Here is a 21,556-nt window from a genome sequence, read left to right as displayed (position 1 = left end):
GAGACCATCTCGAGAGGTGGTCTGAGTTGTGTTCCCTTTTTTGGGGGACAATGTGAACACAAGGCTCCCCAGGTTCGCTTGTCATTATTCCTGCACCACAAACTATCAAATCAAATTTTATTAGTCATGTGCAGAAATACAACAGGTGTAGACCTTAAGGTAAAATGGTTACTTACAAGCCCCTAACCAACAATTCAGTTTCAAAAGAATAAGATAAAAGTAACAAGTAATTTAATGAGCACCAGTGAAATAACAATAGCAAGACTATATACAGGGGGGTACCGATACAGAGCCACTGCGGGGATACCGGTTAGTTGAGGTAATATGTACATGTAGGTAGAGTTAAGGTGACTATGCATAAATGACAACAGAGAGTAGCAGTGGTGTAAAGAGAGGGGGGCAATGCAAATAGTCTGGGTAGCCATTTGATTAGATGTTCAGTAGCCTTATGGCTTGGGGGTAGAAGTTGTTTAGACGCCTCTTGGACCTAAACTTGGCGCTCCGGTACCGCTTGCAGTGCGGTAGCAAAGAGAACAGTCTATGACTAGGGAGGCTGGAGTGACAATTTTTAAGGCCTTCCTCTGACACCGCCTGGTATAGAGGTCCTGGATGGCAGAAAGCTTGGCCCCAGTGATGTGCTGGGCCGTTCGCACTACCCTCTGTAGTGCCTTGCGGTCGGAGGCTGAGCAGTTGCCATACCAGGCAGTGATGCAACCATGCTTTCGATGGTGCTGTAGAACCTTTTGAGGATCTGAGGACCCATGACACATCTTTTCAGTCTCCTGAGGGGGAATAGGTTGTGTTGTGCCCTCTTCACAGCTGTCTTGGTGTGCTTGGACCATGTTAGTTTGTTGGTGATGTGGACACCAAGGTACTCGAAGCTATCAACCTTCTCCACTGCAGCCCTGTCGATGAGAATGGGGACGTGGTCTGTGCTATTTTTCCTGTAGTTCACAATCATCTCCTTTGTCTTGATCGCATTGAGGGAGAGGTTCTTGTCCTGGCACCACACGGCCAGGTCTCCGACCTCCCTATAGGCTCTCTCGTAGTTGGCGGTGATCACTAGACTGCAACACCGTTTCCTCTACCATACACCCTTTCACATTGGTGCCACAAAAGAGAGAAGTTGATGATGTGCAGGTTGGCAGAAAAATATGGGTGCTGTTTTTGGACAGGCCTATTGATTAGTGATTGTCAAGGATGCACAGAAATTCTTAAATATGAGTTTTAGTTCAGATTATTTGTTTACAATATGTGATCTTTAGGCTAAGAAAGCTGCATAAACCTTTTATTCGATTGTAGGTTTTGAATAGTGTGAGAAGACACCAACATATTTGGTGAGAATCACAAGAGAGTCCAAATCAATTATAGCTCTTAATGAGGCAGTAGCCTACATGGGGTGTACAATTTTCAATTACAGCACAATTCTTTTTTACCCCCTTTTTCAATCTTGTCTCATCACTGCAACTCCCTAACGGGCTCGGGAGTCGAAGGTTGAGTCATGCGTCCCCCGAAACATGACCCGCCAAACCGCGCTTCTTAACACCCGCTGGTTTAACCCCGATGCCAGCCGCACCAATGTGTCGGAGGAAACACAACCGAGATTAGACTGCAGGTGCCCGGCACGCCACAGGGAGTTGCTAGAGTGTGATGAGCCAAGTAAAGCCTTCCCCGGCAAAACCTCTCCTAACGCGGATGACACTGGGCCAATTGTGCGCCGCCCTATTGGGTTTTCAGATCACAGCCAGGTGTAATACAGTGACGCCTCTAGCACTGCAATGCAGTTACTTAGACCGCTACGCCACTCGGGAGGCCCTTTTACAGCATGATTTAATCTGCAGTTATTCTTCTGTTATTTATTATTACCAATAATATGTAAATGTTAATAGTATCTTTTTGATTACAATTATTTATCATATTTTAATTTATTTGCAATCTATTATCTTCTGGTACTCATATCTCCACCAGACACAGCCTAGGTTCCTGCCTTTCTAAGAAGTTGTTCCTAGCCACCGTGCTTCTACATCTGCAATGCAATGCTGTTTGGGGTTTTAGGCTGGGTTTCTGTATAAGCACTTTGTGGCATCTGCTGATATAAAAGGGGCTTTATAAATACATTTGATTTGATTTAGTTATATCTAGCTGTCTAATAACGCATTCTGATGGAATGCAAAAATAGGTGAAGTGAACTGGTAAAAAATGTGAGTCCTCATTCAAAGGCAAGGGCAGTGTGGATACAAAGATAAGAGTTATTTTGCTTCTTTTTTTACACCAGAATTCACAGTAAAGAGTACTGAGATCGTTTATTTTAAAGAGGACTATATGTGATAACACCTTCAGAATTAACCAATAGGAAGCTCTACGCAAATATCCTACGTTCATTTTAATTCGGAGGTCCCAAGTTTCCGACAGGACATGAACGAAGCATAAACCCATTTTATAAATCTTTCAGCACTTTCGGTATAAATTATGCTATCTGTTACAGACAAAACAATTATTTATAGTTATGCCTACCATTCCGCACCATTAAGACATATTTTGGAATATTAATGTATTGCCAAGTTGATCAAGTCAATGTGGCAATATACATTTTGATCAATTTATAGTATTCTTCAGCACAAAAATGCATTTCCCAATCATTAGCTAACATGTGGAAGCTGTTCGCTTGACTGTCAAATTCTACCAAATGCTTGCTAAAAACACATTTTACGTTTATGACTGGACAGTTAGCTATCAACCCATCTGAAGATATCTGGATTTTACGTGTACAATACTTAACTTTATTCTTCAGCCTAATCATTCAAAGTGGATTGGTAGCTAAATTATTGGTTAACGTTAGCTAGCATGTCCTCGAAGTCGTTTCTCCATTGTTTACAGTACTAGCCGAGTCAGTGGGTTAGTCAGTCAAGTCATCTGTAGATCGCTAATTAACGTAAGTGCATTATCATGTCAGCTTGCAAGCGTTTGCTTTACATTGTAAAACACAGAGGGATATGGCCATCGATATGGAGGAGAAATGTCACCACTTGGTCACCTGTAGGAGCTGCCTTCAATGCCAAACCTCACAGAAGACTTGAGTTGTTTGAAAAAAATGTGGTATGTTAATCAAGTCATGAAACTACAGTATTCCCAAATGTATTTTAGCCTATGTGATGTAGCTAGTTGTTGTTTTATCTAACACTACTGTATTTGATTTGCACTTGTCACTATACTGTTTTTTACAAGCACTGCTTTGTCCTTCAGTCAAGAAAAGTAACTAATAGTCAGATTTTTCTGTTCACATAGTATTTAATCTAGACTAGTAACAGTATTTTAAATTCCAACCCACATAATGTAGTCAAACGGTATCCTAAAACCTTCACAGGGCTTGTTTGGAGTCCCAGAGCTGAGCTCCCCTGCTGGCTTCGAGGTGACCACTAAAAGGGCTCTGAAGGACACACAGGAGCTGGTGGATAAAGTCTGCAGCAGCCCTCCTGGAGCTGTTACTGTGGAGACTTTTGACCAACTCTCAGACAGCTTGTGCAAAGTAGCAGACCTGGTAAGATGTATACAGTACCAGTCAAAAGTTTGGACACACCAACTCATTTAAGGGTTTTTCTTTATTTTATAAATTTTCTAAAGTGTAGAATAATAGTGAAGACATCAAAATGATTAAATAATGCATATGGAATCATGTAGTAACCAAAAGTGTAAATATGAATATATTTTAGATTATTCAAAGTAGCCACCCTTTGCCTTGATGACAGCTTTGCACACTCTTGGCATTCTCTTAACCAGCTTCACCTTGAATGCTTTTCCAACAGTCTTGAAGGAGTTCCCACATATGCTGAGCACTTGTTGGCTGCTTTTCCTTCATTTTGCGGTCAGACTCATCCCAAACCATCTCAATTGGTTTGAGGTTGTGTGATTGTGGAGGCCAGGTCATTTGATGCAGTACTCCATCACTCTCCTTCTTGGTCAAATAGCATTTACACAGCCTGAGGGTGTGTTGGGTCATTGCCCTGTTGAAAAACTAATAATAATCCCACAAAGAGCAAACAAGATGAGGTGGGATAACACTGCAGAATGCTGTGGTAGGCATGCTGGTTAACTGTGCCTTGAATTCTAAATAAATCCCTGACAGTGTCACCAGCAAAGCACCATCACACAACCACCTCCATACTTCACGGTGGGAACCACACATGCGGAGATCATCCGTTCACCCACTCTGCGACACAGAGGTTGGAACCAAAAATCTAAGGACAGACCAAAGGACAGATTTACACTGGTCTAATGGCTGTTGCTTGTGTTTCATGGCCCAAGCAAGTCTCTTCTGCTTATTGATGTCCTTTAGTAGTGGTTTCTTTGCAGCAATTCAACCATGAATGCCTGATTCACGCATTCTCTTCTGAACAGTTGATGTTGAAATGTGTCTGTCACTTGTGGTCCTGTGTAGCTCAGTTGGTAGAGCATGGCGCTTGTAACGCCAGGGTAGTGGGTTCGATCCCCGGGACCACCCATACGTAGAATGTATGCACACATGACTGTAAGTCGCTTTGGATAAAAGCGTCTGCTAAATGGCATATATTATTATTATTATATTACTTGAACTCTGAAGCATTTATTTGGGCTGCAATTTATCACCCCTTAGAGGCTGGTAACTCTAATGAATGTATCCTCTGCAGCAGAGGTAACTCTGGGTCTTCCTTTCCTGTGGCGGTCCTCATGATAGACAGTTTCATCATCAGGGATGCAAACTAGTCACCTTTCGGCGAAATTCGCAGTTTTGAATCCAAAATAGGTGACCTACGTGGTTCGTCTAGATCCGACAAGAAAAGTTTGGGAGTTTGGCCTGTATAGGCTGTCATTTAAATAAGAATGTGTTCTTAACTGACTCGCCTAGTTAAATATACAGTGGGGAGAAGTATTTGATACACTGACGATTTTGCAGGTTTTCCTACTTACAGAGCTCTGTAATTTTTATCATAGGTACACTTCAACTGTGAGAGACGGAATCTAAAACAAAAATCCAGAAAATCACATTGTATGATTTTAAAGTAATTCATTAGCATTTTATTGCATGACATAAGTATTTGATACATCAGAAAAGCAGAACTTAATATTTGGTACAGAAAGCTTTGTTTGCAATTACAGAGATCATACGTTTCCTGTAGTTCTTGACCAGGTTTACACACACTGCAGCAGAGATTTTGGCCCACTCCTCCATACAAACCTTCTCCAGATCCTTCAGGTTTCGGGGCTGTCGCTGGGCAATACGGACTTTCAGCTCCCTCCAAAGACGTTCTATTGGGTTCAGGTCTGGAGACTGGCTAGGCCACTCCAGGACCTTGAGATGCTTCTTACTGAGCCAATCCTTAGTTGCCCTGGCTGTGTGTTTCGGGTCGTTGTCATGCTGGAAGACCCAGCCACGACCCATCCTCAATGCTCTCACTGAGGGAAGGAGGTTGTTGGCCAAGATCTCACGATACATGGCCCCATCCATCCTCCCCTCAATACGGTGCGGTCGTCCTGTTCCCTTTGCAGAAAAGCATCCCCAAAGAATGATGTTTCCACCTCCATGCTTCACGGTTGGGATGGTGTTTCTCGTGTTCTTCTTCTTCCTCCAAACACGGCGAGTGGAATTTAGACCAAAAAGCTCTATTTTTGTCTCATCAGACCACATGACCTTCTCCCATTCCTCCTCTGGGTCATCCAGATGGTCATTGGCAAACTTCAGACGGACCTGGACTTGCCCTGGCTTGAGCAGGGGGACCTTGCGTGCGCTGCAGGATTTTAATCCATGACGGCGTAGTGTGTTACTAATGGTTTTCTTTGAGACTGTGGTCCCAGCTCTCTTCAGGTCATTGACCAGGTCCTGCTGTGTAGTACCTTCCTCATTATCCATGATGCCCCACGAGGTGAGATCTTGCATGGAGCCCCAGACCGAGGGTGATTGACCGTCATCTTGACCTTCTTCCATTTTTGAATAATTGCACCAACAGTTGTTGCCTTCTCACCAAGCTACTTGCCTATTGTCCTGTAGCCCATCCCAGACTTGTGCAGGTCTACAATTTTATCCCTGATGTCCTTACACAACTCTCTGGTCTTGGCCATTGTGGAGAGGTTGGAGTCTGTTTGATTGAGTGTGTGGACAGGTGTCTTTTAAACAGGTGCAGTTAATACAGGTAATGAGTGGAGAACAGGGGGGTTCTTAAAGAAAAACTAACAGGTCTGTGAGAGCTGGAATTCTTACTGGTTGGTAGGTGATCAAATACTTAGGTCATGCAATAAAATGCAAATGAATTACTTAAAAGTCATACAATGTGATTTTCTGGATTTTTGTTTTAGATTCCGTCTCTCACAGTTGAAGTGTACCTATGATAAAAATGACAGACCTCTACATGCTTTGTAAGTAGGAAAACCTGCAAAATCGGCAGTGTATCAAATACTTGTTCTCCCCACCCATATTAAATACCTCATGAAGCTGCTTGAGAAAATGCCAAGAGTGTGCAAAGCTGTCATCAAGGCAAAGAGTGGCTACTTTGAAGAATCTCAAATATAAAATATATTTTGATTTGTTTAACACTTTTTTTTGTTTACTACACGATTCCATAGGTGTTATTTCATTGTTTTGATGTCTTCACTATTGTAGAAAATAGTAAAAAAATATAGTAAAAACCCTAGAATGTGTAGGTGTGTCCAAACTTTTGACTAGTACTGTATATATTTATTGTTATTAATGTAGAAAGCACAAGATGGAGTCAAAAAACAATCAATTTAAGTTGACAGGTACAGTTATTTTTCTCCCCAAACCAGGCTGACTTTGTGAAAGTGGCACATCCGGACTCGTCCTTCCGTGAGGCAGCAGAGAAGACATGTATAGAGATCGGCACAGTTGTAGAAAAGTAAGTGCCATTGAACTAGGTCTAGTAGAATATGTTATTGAGTGGCATATTGCATAATGATTCTTCACTGTTTGTTTATCTCACAGACTCAACACCAATGTTGACCTTTGTAGAAGTTTAAAGAATTTGTTGGATAACAAAGAAGTTTTAGCTCAGTTGGACCCAGAAACAAGGTATGCCCTCCAACCTAAATCATTTTACCGGTAGTTAATTTAGCGTAGACTTGACAGTTTCATTCAGGTAATGTAAATGTTTCTGTCTACCTAGGAAAGTGGCTGAGCTGTTCATGTTTGACTTTGCGATCAGTGGAATTCATCTGGATGAAAAACTGGTAAGGTACCCCTTTTAATTTTTTTTAGTGTGTTGATAACCACCCCTGTCACATGTTTCTTTCATCTCCTTACTGTCTCTTTTCTGACTTTTACATTTTGCAGCGGAAAGAGGCTGTCAAGCTTCACGTCAAGCTCTTGGATCTAAACAATGAGTTTCTTATGGGCTCTCACCTCCCAAACAGAATTGCAAAGTCGGCTATACCTGAGCACATTCATTGCCACTTTGCAACGGAGGGCAGTTTCATTCAGATTGGGGGTCTACATGCTGAGTCCTCTAATGACCTGGTATGTTTTCATTTGCAAATGTTTCTCTCTTTCACCACCTGGTAGCGCCAATCTCACAAGATATCCAGTTGTACTGCTAGCGCTGCAGTCTATCTGGAGAAATGCCTACTTCATGCTGCTTAATGCTGTGTGAAATGCTATTGTTAAGTAATAGTCAGACTCTCTCTGTCCTGCATTTTCCTGATTTTTGTCCTGATTTTATTTGATGCTCCATGCCTGGGAGGGTTGCTCTGTGATAGGGATGGCTAAGGGGTGAAGAACCTGAAACACATGCTTTTGACATTCTTTTCAGGTTCGGGAGGTTGCCTATAAGATTTTCCTCTACCCAAATGCAGATCTGATGGAGTGTCTGGAAGAGCTGTTGAAATGCAGGAACAAACTGGCCAAACTGGTGGGATATGAGTCTTACGCACACAGAGCTTTACAGGGAACCATGGCCAAAACCCCAGGTATTATGCTTCTGCCTCTGTCCCCCAACAATGACTTTCACTTCAATTAGTAAACCTTTGGCCTTTTTTGGATTCATATGTATAAGCATTGGTAGTGCTTCAGTGTATGATTAGGAGGGATATTTAGCCATGACTACCATTTCAGCCAGATACCGCCAAGTTAGTAAACATACTTGTTCAACTAGGTTTACCAGCAGTTTACATGAATGAATGAATGATTCAAACAATGCCATCTATTAAACACAAACAAATCACCCAGTTAGAATATTACACTACAACTGTGCTACACTATTGATGTTGGGAATGATAAAGCCTTTGTGTGTGACTACGATAACATGGTCCGCCTTCTGCCCACAGAGACAGTGATGAACTTCCTCCAGCTACTGACGGACAAACTCTCAGAAAGGTACAGCACATAATACAAGTACAATAAAAAATGAGCTATGCCAAAATCAACACAATTTGTTCACCTTATATACAGTATATAGCTATAAGGAAATATATAATCCACCTTGTCTTGAAAAGCTGACATGTATCCTCTCTACCACAAGGTGACGATATAACCTTGAAAGAGTGATAGAGCTTTATAAGTTTAGTGAAGTGAAGGTTTGGAAAAAATTGTTTGAATTCCAATTTATATGCTGGAGCTTTCAGAGATCCAGTTATTTGGACACAGAATTGACTATAAAGCAGAAATAATAGTTTGTTAAATTGATGAATACACTTTTCACATATTGAATTTGAATTAGGCCTGACAGTGAAGTTAGCAATCATATCAGCCACTCTTTTGAAATCTCTTCCCATACAGAACCGCAATAGACTTTGAGATGATTAAAGACATGAAGACAAAACTCAACCCCCTTAATGCGGTAAATACTGCTTTGTCGTCGTTTATAAATATTTATATTCCAGCTAATGTAGCAATGTACATATAAAGATATGAGTCCATAGTGAGATGAAAAAAAGTGAATACAAATGGTGGTGTGTTATTTATTCTTGTCGCAAGCGATTAGTAATATGTTTATCTTCCATAGGAGCTTATGCCATGGGATCCTCCATACTTCAGTGGTGTGTTGCGTGCTGAAAGGTGAGTATTACAGTCCTAGATCTATTATTCAAACAAAGCAACTCATCCAGTTATTCTCTGCCAACTGTCAATGAGCTAAATCTGTTTGATTTCTATCTATCTGTCTGTAGTTGGGGTGGGTGGCAACTTTGTATTTCAGTGCAGCGCATCATTTTGTTTTTTAACCGGTCTTCCCAGGTATCAATTGTGTTAGGAGAGGAGCATGGGAGCTCCCGAGTGGCGCAGCGGTCTAAGGCACTGCATCTCAGTGCTAGAGGCTTCACTACAGACACCCTGGTTCGAATTCAGGCTGTATCAGGCTGTGATTGGGAGTCCCATAGGGCGGCGCACAATTGGCCCAACGTCGTCCGGGTTTGGCAAGTGTAGGCCGTCATTGTAAATAAGAATTTGTTCTTAACTACTTGACTAGTTAAATAAAGGTTAAATAAATGGGAGCTACGTAAGTCTTCGTTTATTCTTTTCAATATAATCAAGCTGGATCAACTTTCTTTGCGCTCAGTTGCGCTGTCACCTCATTTTACCTGAAGCTTTTCCCCTCTGCCTTTATATAATTGAATTAATTATCCTTGCGTAATACATGTTCCCTGTCATTTTTATTTATGTGATGGAACATATCCAAAACAATGGATTAGAATATGCAACCTGAATCACTGTTTCCATGCTACAGTATAGAAAGACAGAGTTTGAATGTGTTAGGCAGATGAGAACCATCCAAAATACAGTGAGGACCCAACTCAACCTGAACTCATTGCAGGAGTAAATCCCATTTTAGTCTGTCGGGAAAGGATATCTCCAATAGCATATACAATATTATGTATTATCTTTTGAGACCCTATGCATTTGTTCTAGTGTGTGTCATATATTCTGCAGTTTTAATGCTGATTAATGGGCTTTGGGTGGTTAAGAAAGCGTATTATCTTTATTGTCAAGGGTAATTCATAAATGTCATGACTTACAGATGGAGAAGTGGAAAGGCCTAATCTGCTGTGAACGTTTGAGTGAATGGGAGATGTGGTTGGTCACATCCAGCGTCTCCAGTTTTGCGCCGGTCTCGTGTCGTCTTTTTACGGACATTATTAATGAACTGCTTTTCCACTCAGGTGCTCACCAGAGACCAATAAGTCTTAACGGTTTATTAAAGCTTTAATGCAGACATTCTAGGTCCTGGGGGATGGACTCAATGGCTGTTTCCACAATGGGATTTGGCACAACCTCTGTCTGAGGAGGGGGAGATATGTTGGAGAGTTGTTTTTTTTCTTCTTTTAACTGAGGAAAATCTGTTTCCGAATCACTTTCCCCTCAGCCCTCTTCTTGGTGTGCTATGTTGGTTGTTAGGAGTCGGGTTTAGAATGCGGTCGGTTCCCAGGGATGGCTGGTTGCCCATAGTTACCACCACCGTTAAGTGGCTCCTGTTGCCCTTTTTCTCTTAGTCAGCAGCATTAGTGGTTTGCAGTTCCTACTGAAGTCAGTTGGAGAATGTTCATGTCCTACTGAAAGGAGTTTCAGATTAAGTGTGGTAAATGAAGGCCCAGTAGTACATCATGTGCAAGATAGTATAAATTACTCCCTTTAATAGTCTTTAGGAAATATCATATGATTACTGCTATTATTCCATTAGCAGTCGGTGAAAAAGCAGACTTTGTCCCATATACAGTGCATTCGGAAAGTATTCAGACCCCTTGACTTTTTCCACATTTTGTTACGTCACAGCCTTATTCTAAAATTGATTACATATTTTATCCTCCCTCATCAACCTACACACAATACTCCATAATGAGAAAGCAAAACATGTTTTTAGAAGAAAATTCTTTTTTTTTTTTACATAAGTATTCAGACCCTTTACTCAGTACTTTGTTGAAGCACCTTTGGCAGCGATTACAGCCTCGAGTCTTCTTGGGTATGATGCTACAAGTTAGGCACACCTGTATTTGGGGAGTTTCTCCCACTTTTCTCTGTAAATCTTCTCAAACTCTGTTAGGTTGGATGTGGAGCGTCGCTGCACAGCTATTTTCAGGTCTCTCCAGAGATGTTCGATCAGGTTAAAGTCCAGGCTCTGGCTGGGCCACTCAAGGACATTCAGAGACTTATCCTGAAGTCACTCATGCGTTGTCTTGGCTGTGTGCTTAGGGTTGTTGTCCTGTTGGAAGGTGAACCTTAGCCCCAGTTTGAGAACCTGCTCCAGAGCGCTCAGGACTTCTCTGTACTTTGCTCCAATCATCTTTCGCTCGATCATGACTAGTCTCCTAGTCCCTGAAAAACATCCCCACAGCATGATACCGCCACCACCATGCTTCACCGTAGGGATGGTGCCAGTTTTGCTCCAGATGTGACTCTTGGCATTCAGGCCAAAGAGTTCAATCTTGGTTTCATCAGACCAGAGAATCTTGTTTCTCTTGGCTTGAGAATCCTAAAGGTGCCTTTTGGCGAACTCCAAGCGGGCTGTTGTGTGCCTTTTACTGAAAAGTGGCTTCCTTCTGGCCAATATACCATAAATGCCTGATTGGTGGAGTGCTGTAGAGATGGTTGGCCTTCTGGAAGGTTCTCCCATCTCCACAGAGGAACTTTGGAGCTCTGCCAGAGTGACCATCAGGTTCTTGATCACCTCCCTGACCAAGTCCCTTCTCCCCTGATTGCTCAGCTTGGCCAGGCGGCCATTTCTAGGAAGATTCTTAGTGGTTCCAAACTTCTTCAATACTGCAGAAATGTTTTGGTACCCATACCCAGATCTCTGCCTCGACAAAATCCTGTTTCAGAGCTCTACAGACAATTCCTTTGACCTCATTGCTTGGGTTTTGCTCTGACATGCACTGTCAACTGTGGGATATAGACAGGTGTTTGCCTTTCCAAATCACGCCCAATCAATTAAATTTACCACAGGTGGGCTCCAAGTTGTAGAATAATCTCAAGGATGATCAATGGAAACAGGATGCACCTGAGCTCAATTTCGAGTCTCATAGCAAAGGGTCTAAATACTTATGTAAATAAATAAAAAAATATTTTTTAATAAAATGTTTTCACTTTGTCATTATGGGGTATTGTGTGTAGATTGAGGATTTGTATTTATTTAAGCCATTTTAGTATAAGGCTGTAACATAACAAGATGTGGCAAATTCAAGGGGTCTGAATACTTTCTGAATGCACTGTACATCAAGCAAGAAGGCCACATCATGGTAATCATGTCTGTAAAGCTGGGCGTAGGAAATGGGCTTCTCACTGGTTTTAATTCAATCCAAATTACATTTGGATATGCCTCCAGGGCAGGCATTGCTTGCTTTAAATTTGCTTGCTTTGTCCACGCCAGAAGTGAGTAATTGTGCATGCTCCCCAAGATTGACAGGAGCCTTGCAGATCAACTGATAGGGCTTCCCCTTTTATGTCTGCTAGTCTGAGAGCGTTAGTCCGAAGAGTCAGCATGACACGTGTTAATCAGAGCATCAAGTAGCTTTAGGGGGAAATAAGAGGAATCTGTAAAACACCATCAATAACTACGGAACCTTGCTAATAGATGCCCATTTGGTTTTAGTATGAGATTCCAGCAATTGTCTACAGTAGCTTGTCACAGTCACACAACTGAGATTAGGCTGAAGTGTTTGTCATATTGTGGTTGTGTTTTGGTTACAGGTACAACATTGAGCCCAGCCTCTACAGCCCCTACTTCTCTCTGGGGTCTTGTATGGAGGGCCTGAACAGCCTCTTCACCAAGCTCTATGGAGTCTCTATCATGTCTGAACATCCAAGTGCAGGAGAGGTGTGGAATGATGATGTCCGCAAACTGGTAAAAAAATATATATATAACTATTCAAATGTTCCTAGTGTTTAAGCATTAATTTGTTTGCTGTGATTACATAGTCTAAATTGTGTTTCTATGGTGTGATCTCCTAAGTCTACTGTTTTGTCACTTCCTGTCCAGGCTGTAGTTCATGAGACAGAGGGGTTGCTGGGATACATCTACTGTGACTTCTTCCACAGAGCAAATAAACCTCACCAGGTAGACAGAGCCTCACACCCGCAACGCAACCGGCTTTCTTTAAAGATTACATGAGTTTCAGTAGATCAAAAAAAGTTAGCTAGCATGTTCAAAATAAAAAAGTCTCTGGCCCTGTAGCACTGATCTTGAAACCAGCAGTACATAGAATGTATTTCAAGGCAGGGCCTCAATGTTCTCTTTGTCTCTCCCTTCCTCAGGACTGCCACTTCACCATCCGTGGTGGGCGGCAGTGCCAGGAGAGCGGACAGTACCAGCTGCCTGTAGTGGTGCTGATGCTGAGCCTGCCCCATCCCACCAAGAGCGCCCCCACCCTGCTCACGCCGAGCATGATGGAGAACCTGTTCCACGAGATGGGTCATGCCATGCACTCCATGCTAGGGCGCACACGCTACCAACACATCACAGGTCAGCCATGCTCATCTGACATTCTCAGAGTTGAACTGTTAACTTTAGCAGCTGTAGCCTAGCATTGTGCTTATGGGTAATTCCAGAGTGATGCTGAAACGTCCAAGTCGTCCTTGTCCATAGAGTTGTATGGTTTGTTTAACTTTGCAATCATTGGTTTTTGTTTGACATACGTTTTAAAGTGAAAAATCGGATACTTAGCATCACTGTTACCGTTATATTGTCCCTATGTACACTGCTCAAAAAAATAAAGGGAACACTTAAACAACACAATGTAACTCCAAGTCAATCACACTTCTGTGAAATCAAACTGTCCACTTAGGAAGCAACACTGATTGACAATACATTTCACATGCTGTTGTGCAAATGGAATAGACCAACAGGTGGACATTATAGGCAATTAGCAAGACCCCCAATAAAGAAGTGGTTCTGCGGGTGGTGACCACAGACCACTTCTCAGTTCCTATGCTTCCTGGCTGATGTTTTGGTCACTTTTGAATGCTGGCGGTGCTTTCCCTCTTGTGGTAGCATGAGACAGTGTCTACAACCCACACAAGTGGCTCAGGTAGTGCAGCTCATCCAGGATGGCACATCAATGCGAGCTGTGGCAAGAAGGTTTGCTGTGTCTGTCAGCGTAGTGTCCAGAGCATGGAGGCACTACCAGGAGACAGGCCAGTACATCAGCGGATGTGGAGGAGGCCGAAGGAGGGCAACAACCCAGCAGCAAGACCGCTACCTCCGCCTTTGTGCAAGGAGGAGCAGGAGGAGCACTGCCAGAGCCCTGCAAAATGACCTCCAGCAGGCCACAAATGTGCATGTGTCTGCTCAAATGGTCAGAAATAGACTCCATGAGAGTGGTATGAGGGCCCGACGTCCACAGGTGGGGGTAGGGCTTACAGCCCAACACCGTGCAGGACATTTGGCATTTGCCAGAGAACACCAAGGTAGCCTGACTGCCATTAGGTACCGAGATGAGATCCTCAGACCCCTTGTGAGACCATATGCTGGTGCGGTTGGCCCTGGGTTCCTCCTAATGCAAGACAATGCTAGACCTCATGTGGCTGGAGTGTGTCAGCAGTTCCTGCAAGAGGAAGGCATTGATGCTATGGACTGGCCCGCCCGTTCCCCAGACCTGAATCCAATTGAGCACATTTGGGACATCATGTCTCGCTCCATCCACCAACACCCTGTTGCACCACAGACTGTCCAGGAGTTGGCAGATGCTTTAGTCCTGTTCTGGGAGGAGATCCCTCAGGAGACCATCTGCCACCTCATCAGGAGCATGCCCAGGCATTGTAGGGAGGTCATACAGGCACGTGGAGGCCACACACACTACTGAGACTCATTTTGACTTGTTATAAGGACATTACCTCAAAGTTGGATCAGCCTGTAGTGTGGTTCTCCACTTTAATTTTGAGTGTGACTCCAAATCCAGACCTCCATGGGTTGATAAATTTGATTTCCATTGATAATTTTTGTGTGATTTTGTTGTCAGCACATTCAACTATGTAAAGTAAAGAGTATTTAATTAGAATATTTCATTCATTCAGATCTAGGATGTGTTATTTTAGTGTTACCTTAATTTTTTGAGCAGTGTATTTGTACTGTTAATGTGAATAATAATATGGGAATGACTGTATGTAAAGCTCTCTCAAATCAATAGTCCTAATAGTGAGGAGGATTGATTTAGGTATCAATGGTTTCATCCTGTGCTTGTGTAGTGGGTGGTGTCGTGAATGACATCTTATAATGATGGTCACAGGTTAGAATGGCATGTGTAGAGGCTGTGTTCAGTTATGGTGTGGAGACTTGAAAAGGCCTTTTAATACAATTCAGAATGATATGGCTTGGTGAGGAAATCCACACTGGTTATCATTGGATTGATTGCATGCTCCTTTACTTGTTAGATAAAGACTAAGGATACGCCTTAGCAAGTAACTCAAGATGCTTAAAAATGTCAATTTCATGGCGAGAGACATCCACTTAGATAACATAGATCAGTAATGGAGCAACTTGAGACTACTTCTGTCTTCTCAGGAACCAGATGTGCCACTGACTTTGCTGAGGTCCCCTCTATTCTCATGGAGTACTTTGCCACTGATTATCGTGTAGTGAACCAATTTGCCCGCCATTATCAAACAGGACAGGTACACAAACTCACCCTTTTTTTTGTGTTACTAGATGGGTTACTGTAGAGGTATGGTGCTGTAGTCCGGCTGAGAAATGAATGTCTTTGTGTTTTTGCAGCCTCTGCCTCAGAGCATGGTGGCTCGCCTGTGTGAGTCCAAAAAGGTGTGTGGTGCGGCAGACACTCAACTACAGGTAAATCCCCCTGACATACAACAACAATGAACAAAATTGGTCACAGCTTTTCCTTGAATGGGATACATTAACACTCATGGGTTACGTTGACACTGAACTCTCATGAAAATGCACAATACAAGGGCAAAACATTTTGCTCTCAAACTGTTTAAAATGTACTGGCATGGCAGCAAACACTGACAACTGTTATCTGCTAATCTTTAAAGTAGTTTTTTTAACAAGGTATCCTATATTGTTACCGTTGCTTTAAAAACTCAAACACAAATTACATAAGTGCTTTGACTGAGTGATTGATGGTAGTGTAGAGACTTAACAGATATCAGCCTTTTTCAGGCAACAGAAAATGACTTAACTCTGTGGGATATTTGGGAACGTTTCAAAGGTTTAACATGTAACTACATGAATGATTCAGCATGTTTATTTTTTATGTGGACAGATTTTCTACTCTGCTCTGGATCAAATGTATCATGGAAAACCCCAAAACCGATCAACGACTGATATCTTAAAGGACATGCAGCATAAATTCTACGGCCTACCGTACACACCAAACACGGTGGGTACCTCAGTATCAAAATGCCCTTTGCCTTCACTGAGTTGGTCTGTAGAACTTTGATTAAGAGCTCAATTACAGCCTTTACAGTTAATGAACGTTTGAGGGGACATTCTTTGCCTAATCCCCAAATCTTTACCACAGTGCCTTCTCCCGTGCAACAGAGGAACAAAAACAGCAGAGAGAGAGAGAGTTAGTTTTTGGATATTCTTCTCTGGCTTTGTGGTTTTATAGCTCTTACCCAGGCGCAGCACCGTTTAAGGGATTAAAGGTTTTTTGGAGGCCCTGCTCAAATAACAAAGCAGAGGTATACTTTGAATGAGCACTCCCTGGGGGAAATATTTGAAACTCTTCTTTCTGTGGTCCTTTTAATGAAAATAGTCAGGAGGGAATAGAGAATGTAAAACACAGCCAGCATTTAACAGGAATGGTCATCATAAGGCATCTGTAATTATGTGGGCCATCAGGAATAGACGGCACTCAGTCAGAACTATATTCCACCTTATTTAATTGAGCTTACAAGCCATAGTTGCTTTACCCCCGCTAAAAGTCCTACTTCCGCTTTTATCCATGCAGCTAACGACTTCCCAGGGGAGTGTGGTTAATGTTATATACTTTCCTTTCTGTCTGAGTCATTTTTCTTTAACTATAAAACCATGCCTAAATTCAACATTTCACTCAAATTACATGTTTAGCCCCACTTACAAAATTCCTAATTGTGTTGTTAAAGGATCTGTCATGGGATTGGAGCAAGTGAAAACAAATTTGTTTATTTTCTGCTAAAAGGACCATATTAAAAATAAATAAATAAATAAAACATGTATGTTTTATTCTCTTCTCTCCCTGCGCTCGCAAAAAAGCAGTGAAGCCAAACTTTCCACACTAAACTGAACATTTGAATGGCTAATAGGTTACAGAGAGACCCAAATGATAAACACTGGGGTGATTGTGACATGTGTATGGTTTATAGACCAGGGGTATGTATCAGTTCTGACTGGAGAGAAAGACTATCATCTGTTGTTAAGTACATGGACCAAATGGGAATCCCTGGGCCTGCAATAATAATATTTGGAAAATGGCAGTAAGCATGACATTCAATCTGCCATGTTGATGATTCTTTGTTTTTTATCTGTTTTCTCTGAGTCCTAGAAAGTCAAGACATGTTATTTTCTCATGAGTAGTGCTGTGGGGATGATGCATAGGCCTACCCCTGCGCATAAATTCTAGCAGCTTGGTCTGCAAGTATGCCTTTTATCTAATACTTAGGAGAACAGAGTGACATGCTTCTCTGACTTTCCGGGTCTTTGTCTGTGTGGATCAAAAGGGATCTGTCGCTGAGATGTTGACTGGACTATGACCTTCTCAAGTTGGACGGCTCAAAAATAATGCAGAGCACTGGTGTCTGAACTGATTAGTTTTAGTGTTCACTGTCCCTCTAAGTTTTAGCCATTCTTTGTCATACCTGTAATTATGTTTCATGTTCGAAGGTGTTGTGCGGTTGGGGATATCTTGCTACAGCAAGATGAGGGTGAACTCTCTCCTCATGATTTGTGCTCAGTTTCCCAATATTTTGGTTTCCCCAATGTACTGCCTCTGTCAGGAGTACTGTTTACCCTTATTAAAGTCATTACGGCCCAGATGGGACCCGTCATGCAGACACTTTGTGGCTTCAGCCTGTTTCACACTAGAGGATCATCCGCCCAGCCTGGAGAACTCTTTCACACTGCCCGCTGTTTAAATAAGCAGCACCCCTCTCAAAGGCAGAGCACAAGGTGCTTTATACTAGCCCCTTTAAACTCCGCTATCGCACCTATCCAAGACGGTACTGTAAAGAGCACAGTCGAGGAAAGATCTTTTCCTAAGAGCTGAAGTCTGGGCCCACATTTGGATGTTAGTTAGATATCATCAAATGAAGTTGCCCTATGTGGTTCTAGCAAGATTCATAAGGTTCCTTATGCATTACAGGCTCAATGCTCTGATACAATACTTACAGTACTTAGCTTTCATTTGTGTTTTACAACAACCGTGGAGAATAGGGTATAATTGAGTTTTGTTTCACTACTGCTTTCTGACTGCCTGACTGAGTGTTTGCCAGGTGAATTTCCCCGGAGTCCAAAATCAGGCCTGATCATAGAGCACGTTGTCTTTACAGATAGGAAGTTGGACCCTCTAGGCAACCAGGGGGAAAGTTAATGTATGCACTCTGCCATTTAGGAATTTCTGTGTTTTGTTCCTTTTAAAAGCAAAGTAAAAGGTTTAAAGTAAAATGTATACAGTTAAATCAAAGTCCATATTTGACCTAATCATGGGCCAATTGAACAGTAGCATAAATTTTGAAGCAGAAAAATACAGTGACCAGACAGTAACTAGAACAAACTTCAATAGACTGTCTTTAATGGCCCAAATAATATTGGGTATTTTCCTGAGGGGGAAGTAGATGATGACAGAAGAATGTCTCTACTCGTCTTTTCCTTTAGCAACCTTTTTGAGCGGGAACAGTTAAGCCTTCAAAGCTGAATTAGCCTTTCTCTCCAAACTAAACTCTAAAAAAACAAAAAAAATGTACTTTTATTTAACTAGGCAAGTCAGTTAAGAACACATTCTTATTTACAATGACGGCCTAGGAACAGTGGGTTAACTGCCTTGTTCGGGCAGAACGGCTGATTTTTACCTTGTCAGCTCAGGGATTTGATCTTGCAACCTTCCGGTTACTAGTCCAGCTCTCTAACCACTAGGCTATCTGCCGCCATGCATAAGCTATTTTAATTGCATTCAATCTGTCTGTTTTTGTTATTGTTTTTTTTATGTGAGATAAAATGTTTATTTGTCAGTATACATACAGTGGTGGTCTTTCTAAAATTATGGTGTTCAGTGGAACCTGTTGAAAGACAGTTTAATTTGGGTTATTTATTGGGTATGGTGTTAATGCTTTTTTTAATGCTTTTTTTTTCTTTCGCAGGCATGGCAGCTGAGATTCAGCCACCTCATTGGCTACGGGGCCAAGTACTACTCCTATCTCATGTCCCGCGCTGTGGCCTCCATGGTGTGGAAACAGTGTTTTGTTCAGGATCCTTTAAACAGGTGAGCCTGTGAGCCATTCAGCGTGTCCTCGCATAAACTCTTCATCAGGAAATACACACAATATCAAGACATGGTTGTCTGCTGCACATACTTAACTTTTATAGGTGTGACTAAATGCAGGGTCCCTACGGAAGAAAAAATCAGTTAACTGTAGCAATACAATGAACTTCCTCTGAGGCAGTCATAAATAGGTGAAACATGACTTTATTAATGTCAAAGTATACCAGGACCATTTGGTGATGTATTTTTGTGTGTCCCTTAAGATTTTTTGCAATGTGTAATCACACACCGGGAATTGTTTATGCTACATTCAATGATAGTACAGTTTTTTATTTATTTATCTGTTATTTTACCAGGTAAGTTGACCGAGAACAAATTCTAATTTGCAGCAACGACCTGGGGAATAGTTAAGGGATGAATGAGCCAATTGTAAACTGGGGATTATTAGGTGACCGTGATGGTCAAATTGGGAATTTAGCCAGGACACCGGGGTTAACACCCCTACTCTTACGATAAGTGCCATGGGATCTTAAATGATCTCAGAGAGTCAGGACACCCGTTTAACGTCCCATATGAAAGACAGCACCCTGGGGCATTGGGATATTTTTTTCGACCAGAGGAAAGAGTGCCTCCAACTGGTCCTCCAACACCACTTCCAGCAACATCTGGTCTCCCATCCAAGGACTGACCAAGACCAACCCTGCTTAACTTCAGAAGCAAGCCAGCAGTGGTATGCAGGGTGGTATTCAGTGTGTCTGTTGTTATATCACTGAAAGTTACAGTACATTTGACTGCAAGGTATAAACTTGTTTGCATTTCCAAGAAGACCGAGGCAAATGCTCTCTGACAAGCAACCTTCCCTGAGTAGTGTTAAGTCTCTCAGCTTGACATTGAACATGACATTAGTATGAAATCCACACCAGCTTGGCAGGTGTGGTACAGTAATCCAGTTAGAGCCACCAGCGTCCACATTATACAGCCCCACAGTCCTCCCTATCAGTTCTGCTCTGACTTTGACTACACAGAGGCTTTGTTTAGAGATTCACCTCAGAGATTTTTAGCCCCGCAGTCCTTTTTTCTCTCTGTCTTACTTTCTCTCCTTTCCCTTTGACATTGTTTATGTTCCACCTGTGGTTGTCGAACCTCTGTTTCCTATCATCAGCCCTGTGAGGGGAGAGCTGAGACTTTGCTCAGGGTAGGGAAGAGGAGCTGCTAGAGGAGAATGTATGTGACTGTAATCTTATCTTTACTCTCTCTCCCCCAGGGACATGGGAGAGCGCTACCGTAGGGAGATGCTTGCCCATGGGGGAGGGAAGGAGCCCATGCTCATGGTGGAAGGTATGTCACGGTCTTGATCAATGCGCAGTTTAGAGAGCACACTTGTGTGGCCGAGCACCTCCTCCAGGAATGCGCAAAGTGGTTTCTTGCATCATAAAACAACTTAGCAGTTTACAGTCGCCTATTTGGCCCATAGTGGTAGACTAAGTAAAAAATCATAAATTAATGTCTGGCCCTTCATAATGTAAAACCGTTTTTTAAAGTCTTTTGCAAATCAAATCAAATGTATTTATATAGCCCTTCGTACATCAGCTGATATCTCAAAGTGCTGTACAGAAACCCAGCCTAAACCCCAAACAGCAAGCAATGCAGGTGTAGAAGCACGGTGGCTAGGAAAAACTCCCTAGAAAGGCCAAAACCTAGGAAGAAACCTAGAGGAACCAGGCTATGTGGGGTGGCCAGTCCTCTTCTGGCTGTGCCGGGTGGAGATTATAACAGAACATGGCCAAGATGTTCAAATGTTCATAAATGACCAGCATGGTCCAATAATAATAAGGCAGAACAGTTGAAACTGGAGCAGCAGCATAGCCAGGTGGACTGGGGACAGCAAGGAGTCATCATGTCAGGTAGTCCTGAGGCATGGTCCTAGGGCTCAGGTCCTCCGAGAGGGAGAAAGAAAGAGAGAAAGACAGAATTAGAGAGAGCACACTTAAATTCACACAGGACACCGAATAGGACAGGAGAAGTACTCCAGATATAACAAACTGACCCTAGCCCCACTACTGCAGCATAAATACTGGAGGCTGAGACAGGAGGGGTCAGGAGACACTGTGGCCCCATCCGAGGACACCCCCGGACAGGGCCAAACAGGAAGGATATAACCCCACCCACTTTG

The 21,556-nt window shown here is 42.4% G+C and overlaps 1 protein-coding gene across 1 annotated transcript in view; it reads left to right on the top strand.

Moving 5' to 3' along the window:
* Positions 1–2,614: 2,614 nt before the first annotated feature.
* Positions 2,615–21,556, top strand: part of LOC123992671 (mitochondrial intermediate peptidase-like) — a 54,972-nt gene continuing 36,030 nt past the window's right edge. The window contains exons 1-18 of the mRNA XM_046294026.1: positions 2,615–3,096; positions 3,365–3,538; positions 6,796–6,884; positions 6,971–7,057; positions 7,152–7,215; positions 7,319–7,501; positions 7,794–7,950; positions 8,308–8,356; positions 8,759–8,819; positions 8,985–9,037; positions 12,659–12,812; positions 12,948–13,025; positions 13,223–13,430; positions 15,468–15,577; positions 15,678–15,752; positions 16,189–16,305; positions 19,262–19,383; positions 20,648–20,721. Of these exons, the coding sequence (XP_046149982.1) occupies positions 2,947–3,096; positions 3,365–3,538; positions 6,796–6,884; positions 6,971–7,057; positions 7,152–7,215; positions 7,319–7,501; positions 7,794–7,950; positions 8,308–8,356; positions 8,759–8,819; positions 8,985–9,037; positions 12,659–12,812; positions 12,948–13,025; positions 13,223–13,430; positions 15,468–15,577; positions 15,678–15,752; positions 16,189–16,305; positions 19,262–19,383; positions 20,648–20,721 (2,005 nt within the window). The 5' untranslated portion in view covers positions 2,615–2,946. The remainder of the gene's footprint in view (positions 3,097–3,364; positions 3,539–6,795; positions 6,885–6,970; positions 7,058–7,151; positions 7,216–7,318; positions 7,502–7,793; positions 7,951–8,307; positions 8,357–8,758; positions 8,820–8,984; positions 9,038–12,658; positions 12,813–12,947; positions 13,026–13,222; positions 13,431–15,467; positions 15,578–15,677; positions 15,753–16,188; positions 16,306–19,261; positions 19,384–20,647; positions 20,722–21,556) is intronic.

This window comes from Oncorhynchus gorbuscha, linkage group LG13, assembly GCF_021184085.1.
Source record: "Oncorhynchus gorbuscha isolate QuinsamMale2020 ecotype Even-year linkage group LG13, OgorEven_v1.0, whole genome shotgun sequence".
Lineage (NCBI taxonomy): Eukaryota > Metazoa > Chordata > Actinopteri > Salmoniformes > Salmonidae > Oncorhynchus > Oncorhynchus gorbuscha.
The sequence above is the reverse complement of the archived record's forward strand: the minus strand, read 5'-3'. Positions and strand labels throughout refer to the sequence as shown.